The 17,421-nt window shown below is 35.9% G+C and overlaps 1 protein-coding gene across 1 annotated transcript in view; it reads left to right on the top strand.

Annotated features, from left to right (window-relative positions):
• Positions 1–17,421, top strand: part of DHX15 (DEAH-box helicase 15) — a 49,017-nt gene that overhangs the window by 20,765 nt on the left and 10,831 nt on the right. Inside the window, exons 6-12 of the mRNA XM_084205283.1 lie at positions 1,611–1,778; positions 5,586–5,672; positions 7,608–7,757; positions 7,919–8,027; positions 9,130–9,321; positions 12,380–12,502; positions 14,629–14,819. Of these exons, the coding sequence (XP_084061409.1) occupies positions 1,611–1,778; positions 5,586–5,672; positions 7,608–7,757; positions 7,919–8,027; positions 9,130–9,321; positions 12,380–12,502; positions 14,629–14,819 (1,020 nt within the window). The remainder of the gene's footprint in view (positions 1–1,610; positions 1,779–5,585; positions 5,673–7,607; positions 7,758–7,918; positions 8,028–9,129; positions 9,322–12,379; positions 12,503–14,628; positions 14,820–17,421) is intronic.

Raw genomic sequence — 17,421 nt, 5'->3', positions numbered from 1 at the left:
GTTTGTTTGTTTTTAAGAAGACTTTTCATACTTGAATAAAGTGACACAATTGAATTAGACTTCATGAATCTGTAAAGGATTAAAGATAGTATTGTGCCTTCAACTATATGTGTCGTATTTCTGGATTTAGATATCTTCATGTGATGCAAACAAATCTTGAACACTCAAAGGTATCCTTAATACTTTGAAACTATTATTGCTACACATAATTCTTCTGTCTTGTGTACTCGGGGATACCAGTTTTTGTCATAATCTCTGTGTGGTTCTGTGTATAGTTAGAATAGGAAGTCCTGTATTGGATATGCCAGTGCTTATCCAATGCTGAATTGGCTTTTGCCATGCTTACATTAATTCTATACACTGATCAATACAGAACAAGTATTGTCTGTGTTTCTTTAAAACATATTCAATGCATTTGTGCTGAGAATTTAAATGTCCCTTTAAAAACAAGTGAACAACCCAGATTTGGTGTAGCTCTACCTGAATTTATGATTTCTGAAAGGGAGATTGCTTTTGTTTTTCAAATCACAGTTTAAAGCAGTCATTTTACAGAGCCTTTAGATTACCAGTTGTGTATATTTCTTTAGGATCTGAAGTATCACTTCAGCTTCAGGCTAGTGACTGTGGTAAGGGATGTCTCCCCTCTTTTCTCAGAGAATTATGTAGTAAATTTTTTTGCTTTTGTCTACTGTTGCTTTTTGTCATGACTTTATTCTCCCCTCAATGGTTCAGATGGAAGATCGATAGTTGGTCAGTGTGCTCTTAGTTACACTAAGAGAAGGCCCTGTTGGGATTTTTAAGTTAGAGAGAATGAATGGTGTTGCTCATTAACCTAAATTTCTGTGCAATCCAATTTTCCTTAGATCTTGTCATAACGATTGGTTACCTAGCTGGCTTAAATGCAGTAGTTTGAAAATTAAATGAACTTAGAACAATTGGGCTGTGGTGAGCTGTTTTGTATGGTAAGCAGGAAATAGGCTAGAATATACTATGGTAGAAAAAAGCGTAAAACATCTTTCATCTTAAGAGTGTTTCACTTTTCTTAAGTTTAAATGGGATTTCAGTTAATTTTCAAGGAAGATCTGAAGCCTGGGATTGAGAGGTTTGGTTTTGAGTATCCATGTTTATACTGTAAAGGTGTTTGTTCTCATTAGGTACAATGAAGCAAATCTTCCATATAATTGCATTAGTGATACGTGACATCAAAGCTTAATTGGCTTATTTTAAATATCTTGCACATCAATTTCCTTCAGATTGTGAAAATTGAAAAGGTCATGAGTGCAGTTTAATATTCCAGGGTGAGAGATTTCAATTTTAGTACAATTTGTAGAGATTTAATTAGGAAACATGACTAAAAGAAAAAGGATGTTGCATGCAAATTATGCTGTTCATTAGAGTATAGAAGCTGAAACATCTTGAAGCATTGTGGAAATTTGATTGCAGATTCAGTAAGCGCCTTGATTGATTTTTTTTTTTTTTTTATTATTTTTTAAAGTAGAAGTTATTGTGATTGTTCTTCAGGCTGTATACTTAATCTAATTGTCATAAGCGCTCTAAATATGCTTCCTTTTTCATGGAGTTCTCTTCTAACCAGTATTTTTGTTTTGCAGGAGATTGATGAAGCCTGCAAGAGGATAAAACGTGAAATTGATGACTTAGGTCCTGAAGTTGGTGACATAAAAATCATTCCATTGTATTCCACCCTTCCTCCACAGCAACAGCAAAGAATATTCGAACCTCCCCCACCGAAAAAACAAAATGGAGCAATAGGAAGAAAGGTAAATACTGTGTTAGTATTCCGTTCTGTAAGTAGCTACTCATAGTTGCATGGGCCATGAAATATGACTTTCAGTTACTTTAAATATATTTTTGCAGCATCAAGTACAAGGGTTTTTTTTATGAAGACTAAAAATGCAGTATTTTATCACATTAGAATTTTTAGATAACTTGGAATTTGTCTCTCTGTACAAATCACAGTTCTGTCATCCATCTATATAGGGCCAGGATGTTGTGGTAACAGTTTGATTTGACTGAATGGAAATGGCATTCATTTTAAGTTTCTTATGTGAAGTATTATTTATGTGGAGGATGCGATTTTTTCCATAAGTAATTATTTTGAGATGTGCCTTTTTTTTTTTTTTTTTTTTTTTTTTTTTTTTTTTTTTTGAGACAATTTGGTCTGTCTCTTAGGGGTAGATTGCCAGGCAGGTTTTACCTGTTTCTTAAGGTTTATGAGAAGGTGAAAGTTAAAACTAGTATGTTGAAGTTCAAGGTCTGTGTTTTTGTAGTAATGAGGAATTGAGGTTCTTTCCTTAGACAAAATTGATTGAGAAACTGAAAAACTTGAAATGGCACAGTGAATGTTCTTCATTAAATTATTGTGTCAATGCTTCAATAACCCATAGTAGAAGCTGTATTTTTTTAGAAAGGAGTCATATTGAAGCTTCCTAAAACTAAACTGCTCTGCAGAACTGGCAGTCACAAAGCTAAGATTTTGAAGGTCAAAGCTGAATCATACTATGTGCTCTAGGCAGGGTGTGTTCCTTGATTATTTTTGTTTTTCTGCAGTACAATGCATGTATAATACTAGTGACAACTTTCTAGTGTTCTGGAAGAATAAGTCACTTATTTAATTTAGTGAAATTATCTTCCTCTTCCTGCAGAAGTTGATGGCAGAAAGTATTCAGTCTCAAATCATGAAACTAATGCTGCAACAAAATTGTATTTACAAATTATTTAAATGAATGAAATTGCTTTTAATTAATAAGTGGTAGCTATGTATTTAATTAAATTTTCACTCATGTTTAAAACTATGTCCTTCAGAATAGGCAGGTTTTGGCTTTCTGAATAAGAGGATAACAAGTGCAGAGTGTAGTTTTTGTTACGTTGAAATGGCAGAGCCAGTAGCTTCTGAGAGGAAGACACTCTTGGTGTAGCAGCTGTTTTACTGCAAGAAAATTTGTTATGCCCAAAAGATGCCTGCTATAGGGAAGAGCAGGCGCAGCATGTAGGCAACAGACCTATGAAGTTACTTTTCCTGTTTGGCTGAAATATTTTGGCTTCCACGTTTTACTTTTTATCTCCATAACGGATGTAACTGTGGGTGAAAGTGCATTGGTGTTATTTTTTTAAATGTTGGTTTAGTTTTAGTTATTCTTAGTGATTAAGGTATGTAGAGTAAAACTGTGGTGCTGTGCCTGTCTATTTAAGAAAATGCCTGTTTTCATCCAGTCCTTTGTGGGAGTTGAACCTAGATTTTAGCACTGCTGGGGAGGAAGCTAGTAGGTGATCTGAATCCTTTCAAAGGCTCTAAGGGTCATACAAGTGTAAGTGAAGTGCTTGCAGTAACTGATATCTCCTGAGCTTTTAATTCATGGAATGAGAGATGCTGGAAGTAGTGTAGCATTTTGCCGTAGTAGTGACAGTAACAGCTAGTAGTGATGCACCTTGACAACTTGGCATTTTGTCCTCTTTGAGCTAAGAAAGCAGCTATTATTGTGAGAAGGCTTAAGATTACAGACAAATGTTCTGATTAACTAGTAAGAATGTTTTTTTAATTGAGGAAGACAAAGATGACTTTGTCTTCCTATTGTCCTATGTTAAAGGCTCCTTGTCATCTTATCCCTTCTTTTCAAACTGTATTCTAGGTTCTGTTTCAGCAATCTCAAGCATTGCTAGTTAATACATATGCGGTACAGATATGTTTATAGATGTAGATACTATGTATGTGTTAATATTCAGAACAAAGTTTTTCAATTAAAATCTCAGAAACTGCAGAACTATAGCTAAGGTTAATTATAATTTATTATTTTACATAGTTAAATGCTAATTTCAATTGTTTGATGTTCAAGTAACTTTGTACTTTGATTTAAACTTGAAAGTTAATTTCTTAAGCCTTTTAAAAAGTTTCTTTTTTTTTTTTTAGAGTCATTGCAATTTTTCAAGCAATGTGACATTAACAAATGATATCTGTATGTGCAACAGAATCCACTGTATAAATAACTTATTTCCTTTTACCTTAGGAAAGTTCTGTATAGATTAAGTGAATTCAGATGCACATTTAATTGTTGTACCGCTGTGGACTAAGCACACTAACTGTATTGAATTCCTGATATTGAAGTGTCCTAATAGAAATCAGTGGTTAAAAGCAGGATAAAAACTTTTTGTCTCTGCTCTGTAATTAGTATATGAAGCATCTGGGTATGGATGGTTCAGTACGTTAGCAGAAACAGAAAGGCACAAAACTTAAATGAGATATACTCTATAGCAGCAAGCTAAATGTGGATTGGCTAGACTTCTAATGTGAGAGTATGAGTTTAATTTGTGTATTTAATGCCTTACAAATTTTTAATGAAGATGTATCAGGATTTTGCACTGACTTGCGCTGATATTTGTAGCTGTTATCTCTTGACTAATTCGTGCAAGTCACCTATGAATGGTGTGTAGAGTATTTTCTGTTTGTTAGAGGAATTATAAGTAGCATGCCATTTTAGGGTGAAACACTGTAATTCCAAAATAATTGTCAGTGCTTTTCCTAAAGTACTGCTTTCAATATATTGTAGTATTTGGGCAAGCTTAGACCTTAAGAAGGGACAAGCTGAGTGTGATAAGTAGCTGACTGGCAAAGGGATTAGCAAGCAGGAAGGGAAATCAGCAGTCACTGGCCTCATTGCAATTCTGAACTAAGTATTAGGGGTCTCTCCAGTTCTAATTGATAAACTGAAAGCAGTAATGACAGAATGCTCTGAAGTTAAGAATTGAAGGGTAGGTACTTTCAATAAAGTGTTGAACAGGTTTTGGATATTTTCTGAGATAATAACGTGTAATAACCTGATTCAGTGTGGTCATTGTTGGGATGAGAGCTAATGGTATCTATAGCTTGTTACAATGCGGCTCTGGACATAAAAATTTAAATGGTGGCAAATCAGGCCTTGGAACTCTGAGAGTCACCTTTGCTTTAATTTTTGCATATGACTTAGCCTTCTGAAAGTCTAAGAATGTAACATTAAAGATTCATAAAGGTGTTTGAATATCTGGTGATAGAAAAAGACAGTAGACATTAAATACATATTTTCACAATTGTAGCTGGAATGTGTTGGTAGCTTTATTTCAAACCAAATTTTAAAAATTCTGTGCTGGTAATGTATATAACTTTCAATTTAATATTATTTAACCAGTTTACCATGTTCAGGCTTTCAGAAAAAGGTTAAAAAGCTAGAATTAATACATGATGTTAAAGGGTTCTAGTATAGCTTGTCATTTTGTACCAGAGATGTGAGAAAAAAAAAATGGTTTCATAAGTTAGATTTTTGCTCTTTTTTTTCTCAACTAACATTTGTTATGTTAGATAGACCCGTAGGGGAGCAAAAAATACTGGATGAAAACTGCTTTCTTTTCACTAGAAGTTCCTCTGGTTGATTTCAGAACATCCTGTGAAAGTGTTGGAGAGCAGCTCTGGTAGTGATTAAGTGATGGAAAGTTTGCTGAAAGTTATTTGTGCAGAGACAGAATTGGAGCCCTTCATCTTTAGGATGAAGTAGTTTCATTTAGTTGTTTGGGGGTTTTTGGGGTTTTTTTTTTGACAGGTTGTGGTGTCCACTAACATTGCTGAGACGTCATTGACAATAGATGGCGTAGTGTTCGTGATTGATCCTGGCTTTGCAAAACAGAAGGTAAGTACTATTTTTTTCTCTTTATAGTAGGAAAGGTGATGGAATCTTGTTTGCTCAGGCTTCTCTTCCCTTTGCAAACACTGACAGGTGTTTTTACAGTTGAAATCTTGAACTTCGTTGGTTTGGACTTGTTTTGTTTTTAACTTATGATTTTTACAGTTTGCACTTAATCTGCAAACGTTAGATAGAATATTTTTTTTTAAAAAAAGAAATGTGAGAATTTGGTGTTTGACTTGGAATATAGTTTTTTTCTAGATACTTTAGGAAGGGCAGTTTTGTACTGTTAGTCTATGCTTGAGGATGCTCAAGTAAAACAGATTGTATGAGAGTAAATAAAAGTGGTTCTAGAAGACTTCTTTTAAGTCACTGTAGAAAACTCCAGCACTAAAATGAGAAGAAATGATCCCTGCTGTTTCATGTCAGTATTTATCATGTACTGTTGCAGCCCTGAAGATTGTAATCAAGCTCGTATTGTGGTTCTTGGAACATCATAGGGTGTTCAGAGGAACTGAAGTAGCTTTCCTACAGTCAACCCAGTAACTACATAAAATAAAATATGAATGTCACTGGCTTCATTTGTTTTTTTCATAAAATGTAGCTTTCTTTATAACTTGGTTTCTTAGTATTTTCCTTTAATAGCGGTACACATTTTTTTAGCCTTTTTTACTTTTGCAAATTGAGACAGACACTCAGCAGAGTGTGAGTACAGCCAGTGTATTTTTATGCGCAAATTTCAATCACCATTAAGGCTGAACTTTTTTCACAAATAGTTCTTTTTACAGAAGGTGTTCTTCCAGTATAAGAACTAAGGTTTCTGTATATATTTTATACTGAATCATACCAGAAAGGTCTTAAAACATGGACTGAAAATGTCTTCAGCTGAAACTACTGTTTGACTACTGCCTTTGTTTTCAGTGTATTCCTTTCCATGACCCCTTTTGAGTTGGCAGAGCTGCTGTTTAGCTACAACTGCAGTCGAAGTTTTACAGTAAATACCATCAGATATTTTGTACTGTGATAGTCTGCATGTACCCTTGAAATACAGTTTTGTCATCAGCCTAATCTTTACAGTTGCATGATGTTAGATTAATGTTAGATTTTTCTGATCTTGAATATGATTATTCAACCTCGTAGTGTTGCCTAGAGAGGCTACCCGGAACAGAGGCGAGACAGAGTTAAAGGAATAAAGTAGGTATTTATTAAAAGGCCTTCAAAGGATACACCTTGGGCAGTACAAGAGCCTGGCCGTGGCTCCACCCAAGGTGGATGCCTGGTCTGAGTTTTCATACTTTCTAAGTTTTGGTCTATTTACATATTGGGGTTAATTGTCCATTTACAGCTTTGGGTTATGAAGTCCCATCCCCCAAATTGCTTTCTTCACTTCACCATTGTTTACACTTTCTGGGCCCAAAGCTATAACGCTGTAAAGGTGTCCTTGGTTTTCAGGCTGGAAAAGGATTGTTTTGTCTAACTGAACTGTGAGGAGAACTTGCTAACACTTTATATGAAGTTCAGAGTTACACTCTAAAGCAGTACAGAATCTGAAAAATACGAAAGCTAAAACTTAAGACATCAGTAGTTATATCAAGACAACATTTTTATGGGATTTTTAAAGCACCATGAGTGTTTAGCACTCTGTAGAACAAATTGGACACATTCCATTTGCCATGAAAATCTTATCTAAAAATACATTTAAGAACAGGGAGCCTGGCAGGAGTTGTTGTTAACAGATTAATAAAAAAATGCTGTTCTCTAGGCAGTTGTATTTGAAGCTCTCCAGAGTCTTTTGTAGCCAGTTTTTTTTTCCTTTTCAGATAAAACTTGTGCAGAAGCTGTGTTTAAAAAAAAGTTCAAAGCAGTTTGGGTGGTTGTCCTATCCGTGAACATTGTTTGTGCTTTTACCTTCTGTTCTGCTCTGCCTCCACTTTGAAATAGGTGTACAACCCTCGTATCAGAGTGGAGTCTCTGTTGGTGACTGCGATCAGTAAAGCGTCTGCCCAGCAACGAGCTGGCCGTGCCGGTCGTACTCGACCAGGCAAGTGCTTCAGGCTTTATACAGAGAAAGCCTACAAAACTGAAATGCAGGTAAGATTGTGGTTTTTACACTCTGTTTATAAAAATGTCTGTTTCACGTTGTTGAGTTCTGTGGTATTAAATGAAACGAGAATTTGAATACTTCTGTAGTATAAAGTGTCTGAAGAAGTGTTACAAATTTTCTTTTTTTTTTCCCCCCTTCATCCCCCCAGGACAACACATACCCTGAAATTTTGAGGTCTAACTTAGGATCTGTAGTATTACAGCTCAAGAAGCTTGGTATAGATGATTTGGTGCACTTTGATTTTATGGATCCTCCAGGTATCTCTTTCCATCTTTACAATCTTTATTTTTATGACTACTTTATATAATGACAACATGGAATAAATTCTCTCATTGTTTTATTCTGTTTTTTTCTAATCGTAATCTGTAAGGAATTGTCTTTTGTTTATCCTGAAATTTAGTGCTCTGTGTCATATCCAAGCAAGCGTTTTGTTTCTGTGTAAGAGCTTTTAGTGGAACCAAGGAAGCTAGTGAAAGCCCTTTGCCTTCAGAGAAAAAGAGAAAATTCTTGGCATTACAAAGTCTGTTATTTGAGGTTTTTATTTATCACCTTGATTTCACATTCTAACTTTGCAATCAGTTAACAGCCCTTTGTAAATAAAATGGGCTGGTGTTTTTAAAGCTGAATACATGGTTTGGTTCTAACTGTAGTTTTTATGCATCTTTCCTCAAGTGTTAAATGTTCTTATACACTTCAGAAATAAGTGGGTGATATTGCTAATCAGAAAAGTAAATCAGTGATATATAAATAGGTGAATTAGTTGTTTTTTCACCTAAAATAAAAAGCTGACCTACTCTGTAAGTTTTAAAATACTTCTGCAGAACAGTTTAAGTCTTTGTTCTGTGTAACATGTATACAGCTTAGCAGAAAGACTTTTGGATTTAATTTTATTTTTCTTTGTGTTTTACTACTGACTGAGGAATATAAGATAAAGAGGACATTCTTACTGGCTTTTTGAAAGACTGTAGGTATCTAGGGTTGACATGGCTGAAATTTTGGGACTATTGATTTATTTAGTATGGAACAAGGGAAAAAGTCTCTGCAGGGAGAAGTGATATTACTGGTACTGAATATTTCACAGTGCCATTGCTGTCTTGAATTTTGAAAAGCAGTAATCTTCAAATATTCAAAGCTTATGATTAATTTTAAAACTTTTCTGAGTAAGTGTTCCCTCCCTGCCATCTCCATTCATTCATGCTTGGATGTGTATTGCTGGATTTGGCAACAGTTTTGCCTTTGGATGCTAGTGAATGGAGAACCAAAAAAGAAAAAAGATACCTAGTAACAGTCTGTGCTTCCTTGGTTTTTGCTGATTTAGAGCCGTTTGGGTAATGTGCAAATTTACTTTTTTTCTTTCAGCTCCTGAAACTCTGATGAGAGCCTTAGAGCTTTTAAATTATCTGGCTGCTTTAAATGATGATGGAGACTTGACTGAGTTGGGATCCATGATGGCTGAATTTCCATTGGATCCACAGCTGGCTAAAATGGTTATTGCAAGCTGTGACTACAACTGTTCTAATGAGGTCCTATCTATTACTGCCATGTTGTCAGGTAATAGCAGGAAAAGAGAAACTAAACAAATTGCAGATCTTCAGTTTGGGGAAAAACTAATTTTCCCACATCAGAAAAATAACATAAATATATTTTTAATAAAATTAGATTTGCATTTTAAAACTTCATATATGGGTTCAGTTATTATGGATTTATGTAGAGACCTTGAAGCTAGTGAGTAGTAATGTTGAAAACTAGTGCATAAAATGATCTAAGAGTTTGCTCCTAACACCAGTTAAAATATATATATATGAATTGTTGGGGGTGGAGAACCAGGCTAGTGGAAAAGAAATTTCCATTTAGGTTCATAGTCAGGCCCAGAAATGTCATCTCGACCACTAATTTTTAAGGCAATAAAATCTGTTTCGTATTGTGCATTCTTCTGCACTTTGATAAGTCACAGTCCCCAAAGGGATTTGAGTATAATTTCTATTAAATCGTAAGCTTGTACATGATATATTTTTCAGTTACTAAATGGCAAAACTGGAGAACACTCAGTACTTTCAAAGGGAAAAAAGAAGCTTGGAAGAAAGCTGTGTCTTTATAAGAATTAACTGAAGTGTATAGTTGTACTTTGCTGCTGTTACATGAATAGCTCTGTGTCAGAGGAGAGCTGCTTGCTGAGGGAGCTTAATGAGAGGAAAATGTTACCAAGCAAACCTTGTATTTAATTTCCCTATTGTGTAGAAGTGACTTTGTTTTATGACTAGAGGTCATAGGACGAGCAGCAGGTTTTAATCTGTTATGGAAGTGGGGGTGCTCATACTCATAAGAACACGTTTGTCTTTGGGATGTGATAATTTACCAGGCTTTCCACAGCGCAGATGTATTGCTGACATGCTTGACTTGGTTGGGTAGAGAAAAAAAAAAGTTTTGACTAAGTGTAAAATTTGTTGCTTCAGTTTAGTTTTACAGTATATTTATATGAACGTTTTTAAGAACAAGTTAAAATGTTTGTTTCAGAGTTATGATTGTTCAGACTCAGAGCAGATGGGCAGGGCAGAATCACAATATTTTTCTTTAATTAAATGGTAGCCTTAATTGCGGAGGTGGTGGTAGGTTGGTGCCTGTCTTTCTCTTCTCTTCCCCCTTCTCCCCCCGGTATGTACTATAGAACAAGTCAGTTTAGTATTTTTGTCCTTGGCCTTTAATTGATTTGCCTTACTCCTTTTCCAATTTACCTTTCCCAGGCCATGATATCTTCTTTGTTTTAAACCACAATTAACATAATGATAAATAAGTTTTGGGGGAAAAATAAAAAAATGGATTGAAGCTGATTAATGTATGGGTCATAACTAAAACACTACTGTTAAAAAACCCATAGTCTTGGTCTTTGTGAGGGCTGTTTCCCAAATAAGCACTTAAAACCAGCATCATAATAGTGTATTTTGGTGCATTAAGTGCACATGAAGATTTTCAGGTTGTTGGTAGCAATCCATGTATTTAGTTTGGACTGAATGGGAAACTAGGTGACAGAAAACAGCAAAAATAGCATTAAAAATGAGCAGATTAAATGAGCAAGTTAAATGATTATATTACATTTTATAAGAGCCATGGTGTCATGCTGTGGTACGGAAAGTACTATTACTTTTCGAAACACTGAGTTAAGACAGTGATAGAATAATCTGGAATTTGCTTTTATTAGTATGAGTTACAAATTAAGATATACTTGATATATCTCTTTTTTCAAATGCAGGACCCATTATACAGGGTGGTTATTTCATGCCTGCATTTCCATTTTCTTTAATGCATTGGTCTTTGTTGATTTGTTACCATGATTCACTGATACAGTGTGAATTCTTTTTCCTCAAGTTGCATCTCTGGTATTCGGCTCACAAAATCTAGTGCTTTGGGGCTTCTATGCATATTCAAGACTAAAGAAAAACTACATAACACTGCATTAGAAAGCCCTCATTTGCTAGGGATACATCATATGCAAAGAGGTGTTCTCATGTGATTGCAGGGCTTCAGTTAATGAGAAAATTAATGTAGTTCCAAGCAGCTGGAAAAAGATAAAGGATTTTTAGTATTTAATCATTAATTTTATGAAAATTTAACCTCTTAAAAATTACACTTAAAACCAAACTGATTTATTTTCTGGTGTAGAGCTCTATAAAGTAAATCACAAAATAGGTAAGGTTGGAAGGAATCACAGTGGGTGACCTGGTGCAACCTCCGTGCTCCAGCAGATCTCTTATAACTACTTTCAAGATCTTGTGGATTGATATCAATCTTAACAACATACTAGAATGTTGACAGACCATGAATTAAGTTGGCTGCAATATTTTTTATGGTCTTTGCTACTTTGGAAAAGAGATGGTAAAATATGATTTTTGGATGGAAGTGAGACGAGTCAGATGCATGTAAGAGAATATAATGATAAAGCTCATCGTGTTGCATTTTTTGATCTATATTTTTTATTTGAAGTAGTGCCAAAGGACAGTTGAACCTCCCACCACTACCGCTACCATCACAGCCTTTAGACTTATTAATACCTTCATTCACATGTTTCTGTATACCAGTGCTGATAGCAATACCATGTGGGAAGAGACTCGACTGTTGTGTTCTGTCTAGTAACAGACTTGTGATAATCAAACCTCAAGTTGGTTTAGACTGTGCTAGTATGCTTCAGTTTCAGAAATATTTACATTGTCTGTAGGGGCTTCCTGAAAAGGCAGATTTGTAATTAAAGTGTTTCATTCCATGGGGTACTAGCTCGTGGTAGAGCTATCAGCACTGGATTTGAACTAAGATTTGTTTAGCCTTCCAGTCTGTGTAGGTAACCTTGATGGCCTTCAGACTAGAAATTTTGATGCATACATATAATTCTATTTAAATAATCAGGTACTCTGTAGCTTTGAAACCCTCTTGTCTTACAGATGTGGTTAGGTGTTGATGTACCAAATCAAGGTAGTAAACAGTCCGAGATGCAGTTGGAGGCCATCCTGCCCTGCCCTATGCTCTGTGAACTGACCTAGCTAGGCCTTGTTCCTCTATCTGTGAATGCGTGACTCATCGATATGGGCGTTTGTGTTGGGCCCATACCAACCTTGTTTAGTCCCACAGTGTTTTGTTCGCCCCACGGAAGCAAAGAAAGCAGCAGATGAAGCCAAGATGAGGTTTGCCCACATAGATGGAGATCATTTGACGTTGCTGAATGTCTACCATGCTTTCAAGCAAAGTAAGTCTGTGTTGTTTTAGTAAAATTATTTATGCTTTGTGCTGCCAACTTCCATTTCTGGGTTCCAAGGACACTTGAAGGGCTTGGGTTTTGTTATTTAAGTGCTACTTTCCTTTGGGGGTCAAACAAAACCAAAAAACTACCCAAGCAATCTTGTAATAAACTGATGAGCATGCAAACAAGCTGGGCTTTTAAATCAATGCTGGGTAGCCTTGGACAGAAGGAAGGAAGTGTTCCTGTAATTAAGAAATATTGGAAGTTTATCTAACATTAATTTAAAAAAATAGGCATAATTGCTTAGTGATTTTTTTCAGGGAGAACAGTGGAGAAAAAACTGTGAATTTGGAGAAGGATATGGTCTTAGAACCTTTTTAATTCTAATTTCTTAATGTAGTTAGGAATTCTGTAATAAGGCTTTGGAATAGATTGAGAGGTGAAGGGATGATGCAGAGGTGAATGGATGATGCATCAACGAGAAGTAACATAGAACTGTATGATACATATGTTTAAATTATGTAATTTCTGTGGATGGAATTTAGAGAAAATGTATGATCCTCTTCAGCATAGCCGAAGTGTATTTTAGCAGCTTAAAGAAGATAAGGATGAAGAGGTGAAGCTAGGAGTTCTCTTCAGCAATGAGAAAGTCACCCTCTTTTTTAGCTGACTTATATTGGTGGCAAATAAAAAGATTGTTGTGAACTGCCAGCCATGTGAACTTGGGTGTTCCAGTTATACTTTCCTGTTAGCAAACAAAAAACAAGCAGTCTTTTTACCCTGAATAAAAAGAAATGTAGCTTAATGCCCCTTTCTGTTACAGCTTTAATTTAGAAATTCTGTATTGAAACCTTGTAACACTATCATTATATGACAATCCAAAATAAGTGCAAAAGTCAACAAATACAGTCAGTTTACAATACAAACAATAGCTGAGAAACTTTTATGAAACATCTGTAAATAAAAACGTGTGTTGCTTTTTTTTTTCCTGTTTGCTTTTTCATTAATAGGATCCAGAATATCTGGCAGACAATTTGTGCATGTTTCTGGAAACCATGCTTTAGTACTGAAGTTACTGAGGGATAGAGCTATTTCAGGAATCATCTTGTGAAATTGTGAATTGTCTTCTGGAATCAGAAGACAAAATGCTACTACTGTTTGTATATAGAACAATATAAAACATTTACGGGTTATCCATGATGCATAGTTCAGTTGGCTCAGAAAGTAGTATGCTATGGTGCTGTACAGTAGAATCATAACTGTACAACAGCTTCATTCATACTTCATTTAAAATATATTCTGTAAGGTAAAGTGCAAGAAAGAACTTGGGCTTACCTCAGCTTCCATAACCTTCATTCTTTTCAGCGTAAATTAAGAAGTCTCTTCTTTCTGAGAGTTACGTTAAGTTTTAATTCTTAAGACTGGCTTTGTTGGGTTATTAAACTGACAAAGATTAGAAGGGTATTACTTGTAAAGTCAGAGAATAGCTAGGGAGAACTAGGTTTCTTGATGTGAAACATGCAGGTATTTATACTGACAGAATGGCTGAGGCTTGCTGTTTCATCAGATTTCTCAGAGCTACCAGCAGTAGGAACAGTTGGAGTTCTGTTACAGTGGCTGTATTTTACCAGTCACATTTACTTTAACTACTGTGAGGTGTGTCACACTTTGAGAACAGACTGTATAGCTTTTAACTTTTACTTGAATGTTTAATTTAAGCAGGGTTTCATTTCTCAAATACAGCACAGTTACGTACAGTTATCTTCTGTGTTCATTGCATGCTTCAGTTAAAGGCTGTGCAGAGTTCCTGGTTTTCCTAGTTGCAGGGTGGGATTTTTGAAGTGTCCAATATTTAGTGGTATGGTATTTCAGTAAAACAGCAGTGATTGTGTTTATGTTATATTGGTGAGGGGGGAAAACCCCCTGCTTTTCTTCTGTCCTGACCACGTGCTTCCTGGGTAGAAAAGTTTTGGTAAGTTACCTAGTGCAGGAAGTCAGCTGAATAAACCAAGAGCTGTTAAAATTTCTAAAAGTTTATGGTTATTTTTTTCTGGTTCATCTGCCTGATGAATTGGTTAGTTGCTATTTCATTTACTTGTTCTAATTGTGATTCATGTTTTCTAATGTTGCAGATCATGAGTCGGTTCAGTGGTGTTACGACAACTTCATTAACTACAGGTCCCTGATGTCTGCAGACAATGTACGCCAGCAGCTGTCACGAATCATGGATAGATTTAATTTGCCTCGTAGAAGCACAGATTTTACCAGTCGAGACTATTACATCAACATAAGAAAGGCATTAGTTACTGGGTATTTCATGCAGGTATGTGTGTATTCTCATAGGGAAAGTAGTTCAGTGTTTATGTGGCTCATAATGTTAGTATCATTGTTATAGTTTGCTAAAGCTTAATAAATGTTACTTAAATTACATTTGGCTAACTATATTACCATGTAGTCTTTGTCAGGTTGCTAGGTGATGACTCAAGTTGCACATTCTTTAGTCAAATGGGAAAAAAGTTGAAGGCAGTCTTATCAGTGTATCAAAATCTCCTTTCTGCTATGAGCATTCATGAAGTAACTACATAAAACATTTCAAAGTAACTGCAGAATATGTAGTTCTAAAGTTATTTGTAATCTGATACCAAAAGGGGAAGTATAGTGGTATGTAAATACAAAAAGAATGATACTTACAGAAAGACAGTATTTTCATTTGTATATTTTTCCATATTTATATTTCAATTTTCAATTACATGAGTCGGATACTGGAGCACTTCTGTAATCTCAAGATGTATACTGTTTGAAATGTCAGTTGAGCCAGGGTGCTGTGGAAGCCAGTCTCCACTGCTAGAATGCAGGCTGCTTGGGGTTTTGTGGGTGGTTTTTTTTTTTTTTTTTGGGCTTGAGGGTTTGTTTGTTTTGTTTGTTTGTTGTTTTTTGTTGGTTGGTTGGTTTTGGGTTTTGTTTTTTTGTTTTGTTTTGTTTTCCCCTTAGTCCCATCATGCTGTGTTTTTTCTCTTCAACATTCATCCTTAAGACTGCTAGAGTCTCTTTGCTGGCTCTTGCAGATACATACTATGAATCTTCATCCTCATTGATTTTGGACTGTTGTGATAACGCTTTTCATAGCAAAAAAGCATTTGACACATCTCTACAACATCTCTCCTAGAGCCTAAAACCTCACTTCTGGAGAGTACAATCTTGTTATCTTTAGGAGGCTGACCAGTGCCCATTGCATTTCCTGATTTTTCCCTTGGACTGCACTCTTGTAATGTTCAAACACAAACACTTGCCAGTTGGTCAGTGCTGTGCAGGTGAAGATGGCATGGGCCTGACAAGCACTGCCCTTACGTACCTGAACTGGGGCACGCACTGGGGGCACCCTGTCCTTAAGCCACCCCTGCCAAGTGTTGTCTCCAGAGCTCAGGCAGCCAGTCTGCAGCAAAAACATGTTCCTGGGTTTTCAGAATACAGAAATATCCATGTCAGCAACTGCATTTCACTGTAATGCAAATGCAAGATTATTAAGGCTGTTGGCTGCTTTTAAATAATTAAATGGTTCTAAAGCCTTACTTGCTGTAACCTTTCAGACCAGTAGGCTGTAACTGTGTTCAGTCCTTGAATTTGGGACATGTTTTCTGCATGTTTCTTGGCAAATGCTTCAGAACACATTCCCACCTACACCATTAATTCTCTAAATGTTTTGAAAGACTAGGAACAGTTCTGCCCAGCATTCCATTTTGGGCCCCAGGAAGGTCTGAGTGCCACAGCTGCGCTTTTGTTTGGCACTGTACCCCATGCCTTCTTTCACTTAATTGGACCTGTGGGGAGGCCATGTACTTGAAAGTTGGTGTGCTCTTCATTTGTTTTATGTTACTCGGAGCAAAACTCTTCCTCTAATTGGTGTTTTCCTATTAGAAAGCACCTATTCCCTTGCATGGGGAACTGCACCATTGTTGGTGCAAGTAGATTTTTTTGGCCTTTGTGTTGTAGGAGTTAAAAGATCTGGCTTAGTATTTTTGCTGTGAATACAGTAGTAAGTAGGCTCATGCAGATGAAAATTAAAGCTTGTCTGGAAGTCTCCTTGGGCTTCCATGGTCAGTAGGTTCTTTACTGCCTCCCTCACACAAAATGCCTAGTAGAATTTTTGGGGTGTATCAGGATATAGCTATAGCTGACCTGTTGGAACTGTTTGGAGTGGAAGCCATTTCAGCTGTTATTCTTCTGTTTCAAAGTGTTTGTCTCTTTTAGTTTGAGTTTCTTCAACTCTTTAAATCTCTATGATACTGTGATATGTATTTGACCTTGACTCTGAACCTTTTATGATGAATTCCATGTTGCTTTAAGAAACCTTCAATAGAAAAGTTTCAAATACTCAGATGTTATTTACCAGCAGCTGAAGTACTTACAGTTGTAGTCTGTATTCACATTATACTCTCTCCAAGCTAATACTCAGGCTGTAGCATTTGGGGGCTCTTGTTCAGAAAACCTTAGTAATGAAATGCATACATCATCCTTTGTCCTCTTAGTACAGAGCATGTGTGGAATATCAAGTGTGGGCACTCGCAAAATGTGTGCCTGTACTCTAGATAGTTTCTCATGTAAAGTACTGAGGTGTGTAGACAACACATGGCAGAAGTTGATTCTTCAAACTTTCTAAATTTAAAAAGGCAGTGTGAAGTGGAAAAAGCAGTAGTAGCCATTGTCTTGAAATACTTCTCATTGCTGCATGGTTTAGACTTTGGTAATTGCTTACTGTTCTAAAACAGTCATAATAATTCACTGTAGAATTTTCTGTATGAATCAAGATATGTGATTTAGGTCAGACAGTATAGGCTTGTACTGACTATTGTAATAGTATTGGTTATGTAATCAGTACTAAGTACTGTATACCTGCCTTCAGTTGTGTGTCAGGGACAGATAAATAT

The sequence above is a fragment of the Fringilla coelebs genome, assembly GCF_963513975.1.
Source record: "Fringilla coelebs genome assembly, chromosome: 4".
Taxonomy (NCBI): domain Eukaryota; kingdom Metazoa; phylum Chordata; class Aves; order Passeriformes; family Fringillidae; genus Fringilla; species Fringilla coelebs.
This window is presented reverse-complemented; position numbering and strand designations above follow the sequence as displayed.